Below are 18,287 nucleotides of genomic sequence, written 5' to 3'. Positions count from 1 at the left end.
GCGCATGCGTATAACGATCCGTACGCATGCGCAGATGTGCGAACATCGCTCGGAACGAGCGTACTGCCGCTAGCGAGTGGCTCTGAATGAGGGCCTAAGTTCGAGATCTGCTCTCAGAGGCCTCCAAAGAATTGCCCAGACTGCAATAATAATTGGACACATTAAGAATTGAAAAGTGTTTAGTTCACAGATTTTCTGATCCATTGCCTCCATTAGGAGAAAGTCAGCGTTGAAAGAACAGGATCAGATTAAAGGAAAGCCAGAGATATTTCAAATACTTAACACAGGTACAAATTAGGAAAGGGATCCTCAGATGTGAAGATTTAAATGGCACATTCTGTGGTCAGCCAAGTGCTGGTATTAGCAATAAGTGATATGTAGCTTACAGGGAACGGATAAAGTACTTTGAATGGCAAATATAATAGTTCTGGTAATGAGGGGTAACACTCAGCTTACCTTTAAATGGAGATTACCAAGGAGATGGAAGAGCTAGTAATAGATCTAGTGCAGCAAAATACGTGCTCCAATCTGGTCATTACAGTATATAATGTCACAAATGGAAAACGCAACGTAATAATCAGATTTTACAACAGTGTAAGTACTAAGTATAAAACCTTATACATGCCTTTATAATTGTGACTAGACAGTTGGTATTTGTCTGATTTTATAAAAATAAAATAAAAAACAGTTGCCTAGGGCAGAGGTTCCCAAAGTCTGCCATTAGACTCCACATTTTAGGGATATCCATTCTTGAGCACAGGTGACTTAATTAGTACCTCAATCCATTTGATTTAACCATTTGGACTCAAGCTTGGATATCCCTAAAACGTGGACTGTAATGGCGGACTTTGGGAACCTCTGGCCTAGGGCATCGGTTCCCAAACTGTGCGCTGTGGCACCCTGGGGTGCCCCGGGACACTTGCAGGGGTGCCTCAGCACCAAATCAAATTATTTATGGTCCATGTAATGTTAGTATGTGGACAAACAGAAGGTCAAACTTGTCCACCACCCATAACTGAGCCTAAGGTTTAAAGGTAATCACAATTATCTTCACTTTACTACATTTGTTTCTGAATTTCTCAATAACAAAGTTTGGCTTAGGGGTGCTGTGAAAACAATGCTGATACTCTATGGCAGTGGTTCTCAAATTCGGTCGTCAGGACCCCACACAGGTCACGTTTTCCAGGAGCTCAGGTGTACTCATTACTCACTGACATATTTTAAAAGCTCCACTGGTGGTGCTAATTATTTCACTTGTGATTCTGTGAGGAGACCTGGAAAACATGCACTGTTTGGCGGTCCTGAGAACCGAGTTTGAGAACCTGTGCTCTAGAGCGCCGTGATTCTAAAAAGTTTGGGAACCTCTGGCCTAGGGTCATGGAGTATATCCACCTGAGTATTATTAATTCCCCCTTTCACATCGCAAACATCGGGTCGCACCAGGGATTTTGTACACAGGTCCACCCTGGGTGAGACTCCTTTTAGACTGGCGGCCCGACCTGTCTTATTGCCGAGTCGATAACGTCACCGCCATTAAGTGTCAAGTCGGCGCTTGGAGATGACACCATCTCCGAGCGCTGGCTCTTCCTATGCAGTGAACGGGACCCGGGTCACACCGCAAGCCGTGTTGAACTGGTGTTCAACCCTGCTCGTTACCCGGGTGATTTCAACTTGCCCCTCTCACACTGTACAATAACCCGGGTTGCTGCGTATTTACGTGCAATAACCTGGGTTATGGCTGAAAGTATGAAAGGGGTATTAGACTGTTGAATGATTCCAAACCAAAGTACAGATGAGTTCATCAGAGAGCAATCTGGCATAGAGGACCTTATTCAGAGGCGGCCGTACGGTCTACGACCGCACAGCCGCCTCAATGTTTTGCCAGTGCGCATGCGCACGAGGGAGCCGGCTCCCTTGTGCGCATGCGTGAGACCCACTACGACCGACAGCGCCGGTTGTAGCGGGTCTCTTTCCAAAGGGGGCAAGCTGTCGATGTTGATTGACAGCTCGCCCCGTTTGGAAGGCGGGCCGGGGGGGTGGCAGCCCAAACGGAGGCATTCCCATGGGAACGCCTGCCGTTTGGGGGAGGCCCCACTGACATCACTAGTGATGTCAGTGGAGAGCTTCCGGCTCTGACAGAGCCAGAAGCTCTCCAGGGCTTACGACAAGTGAGACCCTACCCTAGGGTCTCGTCGTAAGCCCAGATGGTTGCGATGGTCTCTGACCATCGCAACCATCACCCGAGCGGTCGTTAGAGCTGTGGGTGTTAACCCACAGCCTAACGACCGCAACAGAGGCGGGCGGTTAGGATGCAAGTGGCCGCCCAGTTCCTGAGCGACCGCTTGCGTCCTCCGACCACCTCTGAATGAGGCCCAGAGACCCCGTGATGTTTAAGATAACTTCTTCCAAGCATATTACATGCATGGGTTTTATACACTTACAAGATACATATGACATGCACAGTATATAAATAAACTCTAGCAGGCAGAGCAACAAGGAAAGACTAAAATAAAGACATACTCGGCCTGATTCAGAGATGGACGCCGGGATTTGTATTCAGACGCTGACCGGCGGCTTCGCAAGTCCAAGCGATTGCGTACAAATACGCAGCTCAGTTTATCGATGGTGTGAGTAACCCTATAGTTGCTCAGAATGGACGCCAGGACTGAGACGCCGGAGCCATATTATCTGCGTAGGGGATCGCAATCGCAGTCTGGGACCCATCCAAAAACGGTCGTGACCGGGCATGCATTTGAGCCACCACTCCCCCGTTACCTCCCACAAACGGCCCCCGACTGTCAATCACACTGCGGACAAATCCTCGCTGCGACCATCACCGGTAAATAAACCTGGCACATGCTCAGTGTGACTCACACATGGATGTAGAACACCGATAATCGCTCAACTGCAGAAACATCGGCTTTGTGTACATCTCTCAATCAGGCCCAGGGTGTCATATCAAATTTACTTTCATTCTAAACGGAAATCTTTCATCATATTTAAGCAGCACTTTGAAAGGCGACAATCTAGTATAATCCTGCAAAAGAACATACAGTATACAAATCATAATTCTATGTCCTATTTCAGAACCTAGTGTTCAAAGCCATGCAGTTCCCTCCAAGGGGGGACAGTTACTAAAGTACGGCTTCTCGAAGTCGCCATTTTTTTTGTGCAATCTTTTTGGCAGTTTTGCTAACAGTAAATCTGCTGGTTTTCGAATCGACACATTGAACGTTGGTGGGTTTTTTTATGTCAAAATGTTCCATTTATCAAGTTGTGGTTTAACAAACTGCTGGAAATACCGTCCAAAGTAAAGAGTTGATTGTGAGAGGTGAGCCAGCTCAAACCACATACTCTCTGAGCTATCCTGCCTGTAAAATCTAATTCGGCAGATAAGGAATTAATAAGGAACCAAGGGGGTCAATCAGACCCACTCGCGAGCGGCAGTACGCTCGTAAGTGGGTCGATGATCCCCACTGCGCATGTGCACAACGGAGGGAGCTCCGTCGTGCGCATTCGCGCGAGACCCGGCGAGCGAAGGACTTTCCATCGCTCCGGGTCTCGCACCAAAGGGGGCGTGCTGTCGATGTTGATTGACAGCACGCCCCCTTTGGTGGGCGTGCCGGGGGCGTGCCTGCCAGACGGAGGCGTTCCCATGGGAACGCCTACCGTCTGAAGCCGGCCCCACTGACATCACTAGTGATGTCAGTGGGAGTGATTTTGGCTCTGATAGAGCCCAAATCACTCCAGGGCTTGTGGCTGGGAAACCCGACCCCAGGTTTTCCTTCGCAAGTCCGATGGTCGCGATGGTCAAGACCATCGCGACCATCTTGTTGGATGCTCGTATATGCTGTGGGTGGTCACCCACAGCTATACGAGCGTCCAGGAGGACGCTCCATTTTAATGGAGGAGGGCCCTGATTCAGAGCGAGCGCTCTGGTCAGTGCGTCCGGCTCTGAATCAGGGCCCAAGCGTGGTTCTGCCGGTTTCTCATTTTATGGCACCTGCAGTGGGAGTGCAAGGCTGTGGCTGATTTTTGGACTTAGGTGTGGGATTGCATTAGAGATACGCTCCCAGCATCCCAAAATATGTTTATATATGATATGGCATGTCGCCGCAGGAACTTTAGTCTAACGTTGTATATAAATATATGTCTTTATTGTGACAACGCTAGGTAAGGCTGTTATTGTCAGAACGTGGCTGGCAGGGGAACCCCCCGGGATGGTGAAGTGGAAGGCGCTTGTGAATGATACCATGGATCGTGAATGTTTTATGTACAGACGCCCCACAATATCATTAGATCTGATCACACTGGTATCAGTCTAGATAGGGGAGGCGACCTGTTGTGGTGTCTTTAGATGGTGCCTGAGGGAACTAGTTTTGCAATAATGTATTTTAATTTGTGCCCATAGTTTTTAAATTGCTTTCTATACAATTGCTTTAATTGCATGATCAATGCCATAAAAACTGTAGATGGTACTCCAAACACAACGGGGTGCAAATAGACCAAAAAGTGCACCTTTAATCACCAGCCTAGAGTTGAGATACACTGGGGTCACCCTATAGACCCCTAAATTGGCATGTGTACATATAAAAATGGTATCACTAGTAGTATAGGCAAATAAGAAGGCAGGATGAGAATAAATAAATAAAAATACTTTCCTTAAGACTGTATTTTTCTCAGTAGTCGGTCAAAATGTCATCATAAAAATAAAAATATGAACAAACATAGTATAATTCCATAAAATATGACTTATTCCAAATAGGATCATCAAAGTATATTAAACAACAATACATAAACACTAAAATTCACAATATATACTGAGGGTGGCTTCTGGTGTAAGTGCAAAAATATCTAAACTGGTAAAGTGCAGGTAGGCTTTACACTGTGCAAATAAGCAACATACAACACAGACACAGCAGCCAAATTAGCACACCGTACCAGAAAGCCACCCAGATAGGCTTGGGGCGCAAATAAGGTGACTCCGAATTTCACCTTATGTGTCTAACAGTGATAGTCCTTAGTAGTCCTTGGTCATCAGATGTGAAGTAGCATGAAAGTTGTACCAATGCATTTTGAGCATAAGCTCTTCCTCAGAGCATAGCCCATAACCTACATAAGGACGCCCACTTCACCTACACGTACATCCGTAATGGTTAGCAAGACTGCAAAAACATCGGTTCAATCGAGTACCATCGGACCCATACACACAGCTAAGGCAGGTCAGACCTCAATCACGGAATTGCTAACTTCAGCGCACGCTATGAGGCTTCAGGCTGCGTATGGTATCATAGTGTTAATTTATGCAAGCCTGCGTTAAACTCACCACCCCCACCCCCGTCACGACCCACAAACGGCACTTCCTGTCAATCACGGTGCGATGGGTCTGTGTAGTCACTGCGATCGCAGTCCCGATCATAATGATTGGTTTGCACAATCGCACTGCGATGCATACTCCTGCATATAAGCTACTGTGGGCCTGATTCAGACCCATTCGCTAGGCTGCATTCGCACGTAGCCTACCGACGTTTGCAATGTGCGCATGCGTATAAGACGCAGTGAACGTGAACCAGTCCCCTTGTACATAGGCGCCTCGCTAGAATAAGTGACAGGACGAGCCGTTTGTGGGTGATGATGGGTTGGTTGATGGAAATGGGTGTGTTGTAGTGCGAACGCAGACATGTCTGTGCGTCTGAACGCCATTTCAGAGGCGTGCATAATTAAGACGCAGCATCATAGTACACGTCACCTGGCTGCATTAAACACAGCAGCACTCGCAGTGAATCCGGAAGGGTATGGTCAGCCACAATTGCTGCGTATGGGTCCGATGTTACTCGATGTTATCAATTGTTGAATACACTTCCTGTAGATGACGTGTGTTACTAAGGGAAAGTGGGCGTCTTAAGACAGGCTGGTGGGCGTCTAAAAACACACCGCGATCGCACGCCAAGACATAGTGGGCATGTTAATGCCTTGCCGTGCGATCGCGGAATTTGCATACTTTGGCAGCTGACGGCTGCGTGTGAACGCATCTAGCGAGTGGGTCTGAATCAGGCCCTCTGTTCCTTGCTAACTCAGGCCCAAAGATGTTTGAAGAAAAGAGAAAGAAAAACATATAATCACGGTGTACGGTATCAACCACATAACAATCATTGAGGACTTTATCAGTCATATGCTGGAAGCAGATGGGTTACAGAGAGCAGTAACATGAGGCAAAAAAACCCCATGGAGCTAATTCCTCTAACCTACTGGCACAATGGGGTGTAATTCAGGAAGTTGCCACTTACTGGGGGTCCTCCGTCCTCCCACCGCTCACAAGTTACTATTGTGGAGAGATGTTTTTAGAACTTTGAATGATCAGAGATACATTTAGTGAGGACAAACTACAGAAGTGTTCATCAGAGAGCAATTCTCACAACCGTAATACTGTAAATACAGCAGTTATTACATAATTACATAATTAAACTTTAGCCTACGCAGCAGATATGTAGAAACATTCTCAAGAGAAGACTGACCGAAAGACACAATATATTGATAATAACATATGAGGAAGTCAGCAAGTATGAAACATGTGCTCCCATATCTCTGAATCAGGGCGTTTTTTATTTTTTTGGAGCCGACCATCGACCCGCTTGCGAGCGCATAGCGCTTGCGAGCGTGTCTGAATCAGGCCCAGAGCTCTATGTTTCCATCCCTGCATGCGATTATCAATACATTCTTGTGAAAATAAGAAAACTCGCCATGTGAGTTCAGTCGTTATCTTTTTACATCACAAATGCAAATTAACTGCGAATTGTGATTAATAGGTTACTCAGGGTTTATTACCGTTCCACAGATCGTAGGGTCTAGCCATAATAGATTTTCATAGGAGACAACATCGTAGGTGGGTTGCTGTCATCAATTCTTCCTCCCAAAGTTTATCTGGAACGTTTCGGTCCATTAAACTACATCTGGATATCCCCACAAGAGGGCAGATCTTCCGTTCTACAATTCTGCTCTGCAGTTTTGGTTGCTTGGTGCCTCCTGCTCCTTAAAATATGCACGTTCCCCTCTGCTGATATATTCGCCTCCTTGTAGACTTGCTCTGACATTTGACAAATGAGGCTGAAATGTGTTTTCTACATTATCCACTTTTTTATACTCCATTAGGTGCATATTTGTGCCCCTGGAGAAGATATCTTAGTCACAAAATGCTTGTTTTCAGCCTCTGTTCCCACTGGCCTGCACACATCACTATAGATCGGTTATAATGGATGATTTGGCATGCGGAAAGGATAGCAAAACACTCCTTCTTGTGCTATAATGCAGCAGGTTCATGCCAAACGTGTATTGTACGGTGAGACATCTAAATCAGAAGTCTTGTGTTTAGTTCAGCAGCCCATTTGTTGCAGCCAGATGCCTGTGTCCCAGGCACATATGCAATGAGGGAAATTAGTGGTAATTTTAGCTTCATTGTCTCCACTTTTGAGCCCTTACAAGCGACAATCTGCCATTCCCTCAGCTGGGATTTCTCAACCATGTTGGATTGTGTAGATTTTGCATTGGTTCCATGTATAGCACAGCAGGCCCCCGTCTCACTCGGAACATAGAGTCCATGTATAACACAGCAGGCCCCCATCTCACTCCGGAACATAGAGTCCATGTATAACACAGCAGGCCCCCATCTCACTCCGGAACATAGAGTCCATGTATAACACAGCAGGCCCCCATCTCACTCCGGAACATAGAGTCCATGTATAACACAGCAGGCCCCCGTCTCACTCCGGAACATAGAGTCCATTTTATTTGACAATGATTTTGTGTTTTTGTCTAGCATGGGGAAAGCTGGGCCAGTTCCTTTCACATGGACGTTTTCCCCATTAGCAAGGAAACACCCAATCTACTGAGTAGTTACAGTATGCTGCTGAGAATCTTACTAGCTATAATTTCTCCAGCTTTAAGAATTGTTCCTGCTACCAAGGCTTCTGTCCCAGCTCTGATTATTCTTCCTGCTGTTGGAAAATTAAACACTTCAGCGCAAAAATATCAGGCTATAATTGGCAAGCCAAAGGAATAAAGGGAAGTTTTCACCGTACTTCTCTGGCAATAGTCATCGATTAATTTGACAAATGCCAAAGCAAGTTCGATCCCTATCTAATTAGTGCGCTATGTGGTTATAGGTAGCGACGATCTGATCACAGTCTCCTCGTGACTGGGGGCTGGTTCGTTAATGGTTCATCCTGAAGAGCGGCGAGCATGCTTATCGAATGCAGTCGTAAGGATTTCTGAAGAGCCACAAGCTTGCGAATGGTCAAGAATTTCCATTTGTTATATTATTCATTTAAGTAATTAGACACTACATAGCAACGGACAGAATGTTTGGAGTTTTATTGTCATCCTATAGTACCATACCGAGGGGATTGCCAGAGACCATCGATGGTTAGTGTGCATCAATGGTACATCCCAATATTATTGTTACAGTCTCCTAGGACTCACCATGCAAGACCTCTAGAACCACTGAGATGAGGTTTTCACCAATAACAGCCACCCGCTGTTCCCATAGAACTGGAAACGTTCACCGGTACTAAGGTGGCCACCTGAACTTAACTCGAGATAGTAGAGGCCTGCACGGTTAACCTAGGGCCGCTAGATGTTATGCAACTGATGGAGATATGGCTTTGAGAGCCGAGGTGGTACAGACTAAGATGCAGCCTTATAGGCCGAGGTGCGGCTAGACAGCCGGGAAGCGTCTTTGAAACCCGAGATGGTAACAGACTGAGATGTGGCCTACTGGGCCGAGGTGCGTCTACACATCCCGTGTGTGTGCGGGCTTTGAGAGCCGAGATGGTAACAGATTGAGGTGCGGCCTTGTGGGCCAAGCTTTGGCTGATAGCCGGGATGTGGCTATGAGAGCCTAGATGGTAACAGACTGAGGTGCGACCTTATGGGCTGAGGTACGACTGATAGTCGAGATGTGGCTATGAGAACTTAGATGGTAGCAGGCTGAGATGGTAATAGCTAACTACAACGAGCGGTGAGACTGCAGGCACAGCACAACCAGAAGAACCATAGGCAGCCCAAAATTAACAATCTAGATGACAGAGTGAGAGTGTGGAATTAGAGTTCTTGAACTTAGCAGAACAGGCACAGATGAGCAGGACCACGGCTGGCAGGAAGGAACCGGAAGGACACATTATAGCTGGCAAGCCGGCGATGAACCAACAGGCTTAAGAAAGGTGTTGAACCACTGGATGCAAGGCAGGTGATTAATGGAATCTACAGGTGAGAAAGAGGAGTCATCCAGTATCATGAGCCGTAGACCGACGTTCCAATCCCCTAGTAACTGAAGGATTCTGGGAAAGTGACTGGCGACCAGGAGGAGAGACACACGGAGCACGAGTAAGTAACAAGGCGCACTGGCGACTTGCAACAATTATATAGTTTCACCATCGATTGAGGGGTTCCAATGACGAGATACTTTGATTTCCAGTACCGCACATCCCTGTTCCTTTGTGCAAATGCAGACCTGAGCCATTGATGGTTTCTCCCGATGGTTAAAAACCCCATCGAACATCAATGGCTAACCTGTGAAGAGCCATCCCTACGCAGGGGTGGAAAACCTTACTGCACAGGGATCCAAGAAGTAAGCAATGAAATAGTAAAAGGGCTCTACATTACCATCTAGTGGCCACATGTTGTTCTACACTCCGGGGGGGAATTTCTATGGGAAACTGTCATAACATTTATTCTCCGAGATAATCAGTACAGTGGCAAAAAAAAAGGTCCCTGACAATAATTGCAAAGAAACAGCTGAATCTAATAATTAATTAGTATTTAGTTTCCTGGAAGTCTGTAGTAGCGCCAGTGTGCAATAATAGGCCAATTCCCAGTAGCCAAGAGAAGACAATAACAGCTCCCTGGCTACACAATGGGTTACACTTACACAGACACAATAATATAATATTACAATGCAGTTACATCTCTACGAGCAGGCAGCAAAGGAGGAAGGTTATTACCACCTGCTCTCAGACACTTCTAAGATTCTCTCCAGCCATGCCACAGTGTTAGTAGCCCATTCACAAGGTGAAATCATAGCACTAAGGACATCTGAGCGATTATTTGCAACTACGCATGTGCGAAAAGCAGACCCAGCGACAGGGGAGAGGGCAAAGGGGACACTCGCACTGGGCCCAGAGGGGTCTGAGGACCATGGACACAAAAAATGCAGCACCAGAGGTGTATTAAGAGAGGAGGGGGCCCATGTGCATTCCCTGTGCGGGACCCCCTCCTCTCTCCCCAGCTGCTAGCTGCGCACTGACCACAGCAGTAGACTCAGGGCACTAGTCTGTGCTCAAAGTACACTTGTAAGAGGGGTGCAGTGCAGTGCCTCCTGCCGTGCAGGTGTAACCTTGTGGCTTACCTGGCGTTGCACCCTCCCACCTTCAGGCCGTATGTTGATAAGACAGTCCTGGAATTCCAAACTGGACATGGGCACGACTACCTAGGCGGAAGGAGATGATGTGAGAACCATCCTTCCTCACGTCGACCGACTGACCCTACTGGACCGAGAACCGAACAAATATATTCGGATTTTAAGTGAAGATCATCACTGGCACTTTTGGCCACAGATCCCGAGTTCACCTATAGGTACTCACGCACCAGGTAAAGACTCGACCTTGCCTGGGATTCAAGGTCCACTGTCCACCCAGAAGGAAGAAAGACAGAAAGGGACAAACAGAGGGCCTGATTCAAACCCGCTCGCAAGCGCTATGCGCTCGCAAGCGGGTCGATTGTTAGGCAGTGTGCATGCGCGAGCCCCGGAGCGAGCGCAAAAAGCACTCGCCCCGGCGCTCGCATCCAAAAGGGGCGGCTGCCGATGTTGATCGACAGCTTGCCCCGTTTGGAAGGCGGGGAGGGGGGGGGTGGATGGGCAAATGGAGGCGTTACTGCAGGAACGCCTGCCGTTTGTGGGCCACTCGTGATGTCAGTAAGTGGACTTCATGCTCTATTAGAGCAGGAAGTCCACTGGGGCTTGCGGCAACGAGACCCTACCGCAAGGGTCACAAGCCCGATGGTCGCGATGGTCTTGACCATTGCGACCATCACCTGGCCGCCCGCTATAGCTGTGGGTGGTCACCCACAGCTTAGCGAGCGGCCAGGAGGCCGCTCTGATTCAGGGTGAGCGCACGCTTTTTGCGAGCGCCTCTGAATCAGGCCCAGAGAGAGACAGTACGTATAGATATTGATCACCATGTCCACTCTTGTTCTTCGTCTGCTCACTTGCCTATAGATCCCTGTAAGGAGATAATCAAACACAACAGCTACTACACATGCTGTGTCACGCTGCTACACATACAGTGCCTTGCAAAAGTATTCACCCCCCCCCTTTGCATTTTTCATGTTTTGTTGCCTCACAACCTGGAATTAAATTGGATTGTGTGAAGGTGTGCATCATGTCATTCACAGAACATGCCTACAACTGTGACGTTGTGTTTTTTTTTATATTGTGAATCAAACAACATTTAGGACAACATATCAGAAAGCTTCAGCGTGCATAATTATTCACCCCCCTAAAGTCAGTACTTTGTCGAGCCACCTTTTGCGGCAATTACAGCTGCAAGTCGCTTTGGATAAGTCTCTATGAGCTTGCCACATCTTGCCCCTGGGATTTTTGCCCATTCCTCAAGGCAAAACTGCTCCAGCTCCTTCATGTTGGATGTTTTCCGCTTGTGAACAGCAATCTTCAAGTCTGACCACAGATTCTCAATTGGATTGAGATCTGGGCTTTGACTAGGCCATTCCAACACATTTAAATGTTTCCCCTTAAACCACTCGAGTGTTGCTTTAGCAATATGCTTCGGGTCATTGTCCTGCTGAAAGGTGAACCTCCGTCACAGTCTCAAATCACAGACAGATTGAAACAGGTTTTGCTCAAGAATATCCCTGTATTTAGCACCATCCATCTTTCCCTTCACTCAAATCAGTTTCCCAGTCCCTGCTGCTGAAAAACATCCCCACAGCATGATGCTGCCACCACCATGTTTCACTGAGGGGATGGTGTTCTTGGGGTGATGGGATGTGTTGGGTTTGCACCAGGCTTAGCGTTTTCCTTGGTGGCCGAATAGTTAAATTTTAGTCTCATCTGACCAGAGCACCTTCCTCCATACATTTGGGGAGTGCCTTTTGGCAAACTCAAATCGTGTCTTCTTATTTTTATCACTAAGTAATGGCTTTTTTCTGGCCACTCTTCCATAAAACCCAGCTCTATGGAGTGTACGGCTTATTGTGGTCACATGCACAGATACACCAGTCTCTGCTGTGGAACTCTGCAGCTCCTTCAGGGTTACCTTTGGTCTCTATGTCTTCCTTGCCCGGTCTGTGAGTTTTGGTGGGCAGCCCTCTCTTGGCAGGTTTGTTGTGGTACCATGTTCTTTCCATTTGATGACGATGGATTTGATGGTGCTCCAGGGGATCATCAGAGATTTGGATATTTTTTTATAACCCAACCCAGAATTGTACTTCTCAACAACTTTGTCCCTGACTTGTTTGGTGAGCTCCTTGGTATTCGTGGTGTGATGCATCTTGCTTAGTGGTGGTGCAGCCTCTGGGTCCTTTCAGAAAAGGTGTGTTTATACTGACAGGTTATGTGACACTTAGATTTCACACAGGTGGACTTCATTTCACTAATTATGTGACTTCTGAAGGTAAATGGTTGCACCAGAACTTTTGAGGGGCTTCATAGCAAAGGGGGTGATTACATATGCACATGCCAATTTTCAGAATTTTATTTATAAAGATTCTTTTTTATATATATATTTTTCTAATTTCACTTCACCAAACTAGACTATATTGTGCAGATCCATCACATCAAATTCAGATAAAAAAAACAAATAAATTACAGGTCGTAATGTAACAAAAGAGGTAAAAAGCCAAGGGGGGTGAATAACTTTGCAAGGCACTGTACTATGACAATATCACCCTCAATCTACAGTCTGTGTAGTGCAGCTTGTATAACAATAAACTACTAGTAAACTTTTCTCCTGCAGGAATAACAATCACAGATGGTAATCACACATGAGTAAAACACAGTGCTGTCCCTTTAAATGCTTGCTACCTGCCTATCGAGAGCTGGCCAGCTCCTCTTATAGATGACTGAGGAAACACTACCTTTTGGTGGGAGCCTGACAGCTCTCCACAGGGTATTTGGAGGGTGAGTGCCGTACAGCAACTCACACCTCTCTTGCACATTTACACAGGGGCTACCTACTGCAGGGCACAAAGGGGCTTGGGCCTAATGCCCAGAGTCCCCTTCCATACTGTGGCCTCAGGCCTATGGGCCTGCCTAATGGTGGGCTCAGGTAGTGGCCTGGACCTAATGCCCAGGGCCACTTTATACAGGGCTCAGGCCTATGGGCCTGCCTAACCGTGGGGCTTAATGAATTGGGCCTGGTGCCATCTTATATGTGTACAGGCCTAAGGCCTGGCTGATGGCCACGGGCCTAGTGCCCACCTACTTTTTTTATATGTGACCTGGGTGTAATACTAAGGTCACTTGCACCTAATAGGGGCAATTAATCCCAATAGGGCCTAATGCCCGCTTTGCAGCGCTCGGGCCTAGCGCCCGCCTATATGCCCAACAGGCCTAATGCCTGACTGTGCTGCATGGGTCTAGTGCCCGACAACCCTGGTGGTCTAGGGAGGGGTTAATTAATACCGGTGGCCTAAGGCCACCTACCGGTATGTTGGGAGAGGCTGCAGTGGAGAGCTGCGTTAGCTCTTTTGCTCCCCACCACTGCAGCACTTCATCGGTCCTCAATTTCTTTCTTCTGCCGCTGACCCATCCTGGCCAGTGGCGCCACCTCTTCCTCTCTTCACCCAGGCGCCGTCGATCTTCCCTCTTGATCACGGCGTTTTCTGGCCTCTTCCGCGGCCGCTGGAACTGTTGCCGCAATGCTTCTCTCTTTGGGAGGTCTTCTCTCCTCCCCCTCCGCCGCCGGACTGACTGTCCCCGCTCAGCGGCATCTAATACAAGATGCCGCAAGTGGGTGGGGCTATGACGTGGTGAGCCGCGATTGGCTCGTCACGCCTGCCTGCTATTGGCTGCTGGTCTGCGAGCCGTGTTCGGCTCGCGGCCAGAGACAAACACCCGCCGCAGCTTCAAGGCTACTGGATGGCCCCCACCCGGAGTAAGCCCGCGCCCGGAGCCTAGTACTGCCCGCCCCACCCGACGCTTGACCGCCGCTGGGAACAGATACTCTGTCCCAGCGTCGGCTTTCCGTCGCCTATACTCACTCGGCGCTGGGAGCAGAAACAACATCCCAGCGCCGGACGCCGATGTGCCGCGCAGGGGACACATCTCTGCTTGCTGTGCTGGGGTCAGACACTTGATCCCAGCACGGCTTTCCACATACTTTGCATACCCAGGTCACCAGGAAAATGGCGCCGAGTTTACATACAAAGATGCTGTTGCGATCGATTCAGACGGTATAAGAAGATGGCGGCAATATGATGGGAGTTCCTGGGCAGTGACTTCTCGTTTGTCTGGGATTTGCACGTTATCAGGTTATCAGCAAGTTAATTGCTGCAGGTGGACAAATGAATGAATCCATTAGAATAATTGGTTCACTAGCGCTGGGTGGGGGGGGGGCTGCCAGAATGTCAGTAAGTATGGTTTGTAGGTCATTTGCATACAGGCGACCACCAATAGATGCTGCTGCGTGTGCTTATGCAGAATCAGACCCTAAGGGTTAATGGTCATGATTGCAATTTAATACACTGCCCTGTCAGACTAGGTGTAATCAGTCTATAAATGACAATAATAATGGCACAGTCTACTTTAACACTCTGTATAAGCTCTATAAATAGTTCTCTATCAATGATTATTTTAAAGGGATGAGAGTCCCCTCGGACAATATTTATCATGATCAGCCAAGACACTCGGAGATAACTTATTACTATTCACCCCGACCCTCCTGTGCTTCACTGTTTAATGCTAATTGCTAATTATCATAATATGAATATTTGTGTTCTCCTTCTGTGTTTTTAAATTGACATCTTGGGCCAAATGTAATAGGGTGAGGGTTTAGAAAATGTGAGCGTTTAGTAATAAATTCTCACACTTTTTAAACTCGCCCAACGTAATAGGGTCTGAGAACAGGCAAACTGGCATGTGTTTCAGATTCAGAAAACTCTCACGATTTAAACTCTCATCCAGATGTTTTCCCATTTTGAAGATACAATTCGACCAATGTGAGAATTTACTGCTAATTACCATTGATTTATAAACGTGGGCCTGATTCAGACCCGCTCGCAAGCGGGTCAATGGTGGGCCATTGCGCACACGCGCGGCGTGAGCCCCGGAGCGAGTGTGAACTTCACTCGCTCCGGGGCTCGCTACAAGACAGGGCGGCTGTCGATGTTGATCGACAGCTCGCCCCGTTTTGTAGGCGGGTGGGGGGGTGGTTGGACAAACGGAGGCGTTCCCGAAGGAACACCTGCAGTTTGTGGGCGAACCTACTGACATCACACGTGATATCAGTAGTGGACTTCCTGCTCTTTTAGAGCAGGAAGTACACTCAGGCTTGCGAGACCTGAGACCCTACCACAAGGGTCTCCTCGCAAGCCCGATGGTCGCGATAATCGCAACCATCGCCAGGCTGCCCGCTAAAGCTGTGGGTGGTCACCCACAGCTTAGCGAGCAGCCTGGAGACAGGGTTTAAAAAAATATACAAATTCCCTGATTCAGAGCGTGCGCTCACAAATAGCGTGCGCCTCTGAGTCAGGGCCTGTGTTTTAATCAATAACTGTTACTTGGTGTTCATCTAAAAATAGGTTGGTCATGCGACAGGTGGAGCGATATTTTATAATTAATTATAACATATTAATTAATAATTAACCCTCACCCCAAAGATGATGAATTACTGTATTGAGGACATGACTGGCGATTAAGTTCTCCGTCTACAACTATCTTTATTCTGCTGTTGTCAGTGCCACGCCCCTTCTTGCTGCTTTGTGATTGGCTGACCGTAGCAGTAACCTAATGAAGAGACTGGAGACAAGCACTATGGCAGCACTGTGAAGACGCAGGAAGGCATAGACAGCGGTTAGCGGATGGTGTCTCCTTTATCTATAGTGCAGTGTACTATAGGACCCAGGTCGCGAAAAGAGCAAAAGGGTCTCCAAAAAATAATCAGGGTCCAGTGACCCGGCAATGCAACTTGGGTAGCGAGCATGGTTCTCTCCTGGTAAAGACCCCGGTTACAGGGCAGTGAAAACGGATGACCCTGGTTATTGAACCCGGGTCCCGTTTACAGCATGATGTCATCTCCAAGTGCCAGCAGAAAACACAACCATGCTCCCGTGTGCAGTGTAAACTGCCCGACCCGGGAATAACCCGGGTTGGAGCCGCAATGTGAATGGGGTCTGTCCCAGGTTGGAACTGTGTTACACTGCAGTTAATAAACTGGGTTATTGCCGGTTTAACCCGGGTTGCTGCTCGGTGTAAAAGGGGCCAGGGTTGGATTCCTGAGTTAAGTGACCCGGTAATCAAAAGCAGGTAGCTTGCAGGGTTTGACACGGGAACGACCCGTGTAAACCTGCAGTGTAAATGGGTAACCCGGGTCGTCCGTCCCAGGTCCCGTTTACAGCATGGGGAGATCCGGATTTTCCAGTGCTTGGAGATGGTCATCTCCAAGCGCCGGCAGAAGAGTTTGACCGCACGAGGGTGCAGGGCGATGTCACCGTTGGTGCCACAGTATGAAAGGGGTATGTCCCGGGTCTGACCCAGTTTGGAACCATGTTCCAAATCTTGAGTGAGACCCGCCACATAGGTGTAAAAGGGGTATAACAGATACGGGTTGGGTATGAGATCCCAGCGGTCGGGATGGCGCTGGTCAGAATACCGACAGCGGCATCCAGACACCTATAAGGAAAAAAGGTAAGACTAACCCTTACCCCTAACCTCCCCCCCAGTGCCTAAACCAAACCTCCCGCTCCCCGCACCCTAAACCTAACCCGCCCCCTAGTGCCTAACCCTAACACCTGATACTTACCTTCGGGATGCTGGTGGTCCGGACTCTGGTGCAGGGATCCCAACGCTGTCGGGATTTCGGCGCCCGTATTTAGCCCGTTGGCATCCCGCACGCCCGGATGCTGACTACATCCCAACAGATACATTGTATCACCCTGAGTGACTGAGCATCTAGCAATGCTACAGTACTTTATCATGTCGATCATATTTCCTAGAAGGAAGACAAGCTGGGAATGATTTGCGTCTGACCTACTCGGCCAGACCTGGCAACATGACATTTGTTGATAGTGTGAAGTGTGAACGTGTTTACGCTGTTCTGATGACTGAGGAGGCCGATTGCTAATATCACAGAGTGTCTCACAGAAATGGGATTGAAATACCGGCGGCTGTTCGGACCAACTCCTGGGGTGGTGCCTAACCCTAAGTCCCTACGGGGGGACCCTAAACTTAACCCTCCTGGGGAGTGCCTAACCTCCCCCCAGTGGTGCCTAACCCTAACTCCCCCTTTCCCCCTACCTAACGCTAACCAACCCTGGGGAGTGCCTAATCCTACCCCCACCCCCACGCGCGCTCGGCTAACACCTGGGTGCGGACTCTTACGGTTGGGATGCCGGCTGCCGGGTTTCCGGCGCTGGTATCTAGATCGTAAGAGAGATAGCGGCGTCTGTATTTTGGTATTTTGCCCCGCGTCGGTATATACCGACGGCCGGCATCTCGTCCTCCGGGATATTGCCTACATCCCGTCTCACAAGTGGAATGTCTTAAATTAGCCACAAAATGTTCAATCAACAGTCGGCAGCAGCAGCAGCATCATGTATAAACGTAGGGATAGCTACATGTGGTCTAAGTACAGTATTCTGAGCGTGTCCCTCTGTAGGGCACGCCGGATATACGGGGTGCTATCTTGTGTGGTGTTTTGTACCCCATGTGTACGGACAGCTTCGCACAACAGTGCTGGTGCCTATTGTCTTTTGCAAATTGCTCTCTAGAATACGGGGCATATTTATCACAATCTGGACTTTTAATGTGGATGTGATAAATATTTCACGGGCAAAATGTGAAAATAAATATTTTTGCTGACTTTTACAAAGTTTCTCGTCAGGGAACGGGCTCTGATTGCCGAGGTAAATGGAGGGACCGCTTCAGATATTGGAGATACAGTATCTGCTATGATCCCGCCATTGAACATCTGGGAGGCAGGGGAGTAGCGTGTAGCCAGGGCGCCCGGAGCACGTGCGTGCTATGGCGCAACCCCCCCCTCCTCAAGTGTTCCAGGGAG

At 48.3% G+C, this 18,287-nt stretch overlaps 1 protein-coding gene across 1 annotated transcript in view; it reads left to right on the top strand.

The window, feature by feature from the left end:
- Positions 1–462: 462 nt before the first annotated feature.
- The window catches only part of LOC148436328 (catenin alpha-2-like), a 227,060-nt gene continuing 209,235 nt past the window's right edge, over positions 463–18,287 (top strand). The window contains exon 1 of the mRNA XM_088465042.1: positions 463–594. Coding sequence (XP_088321168.1) covers positions 463–594 — 132 coding nt within the window. The remainder of the gene's footprint in view (positions 595–18,287) is intronic.

The sequence above is a fragment of the Taudactylus pleione genome, unplaced genomic scaffold (assembly GCF_031769625.1).
Source record: "Taudactylus pleione unplaced genomic scaffold, aTauple2 ptg001815l, whole genome shotgun sequence".
Lineage (NCBI taxonomy): Eukaryota > Metazoa > Chordata > Amphibia > Anura > Myobatrachidae > Taudactylus > Taudactylus pleione.
Note: the sequence above shows the minus strand (reverse complement) of the source record. Positions and strands in the feature narration are given on the sequence as shown.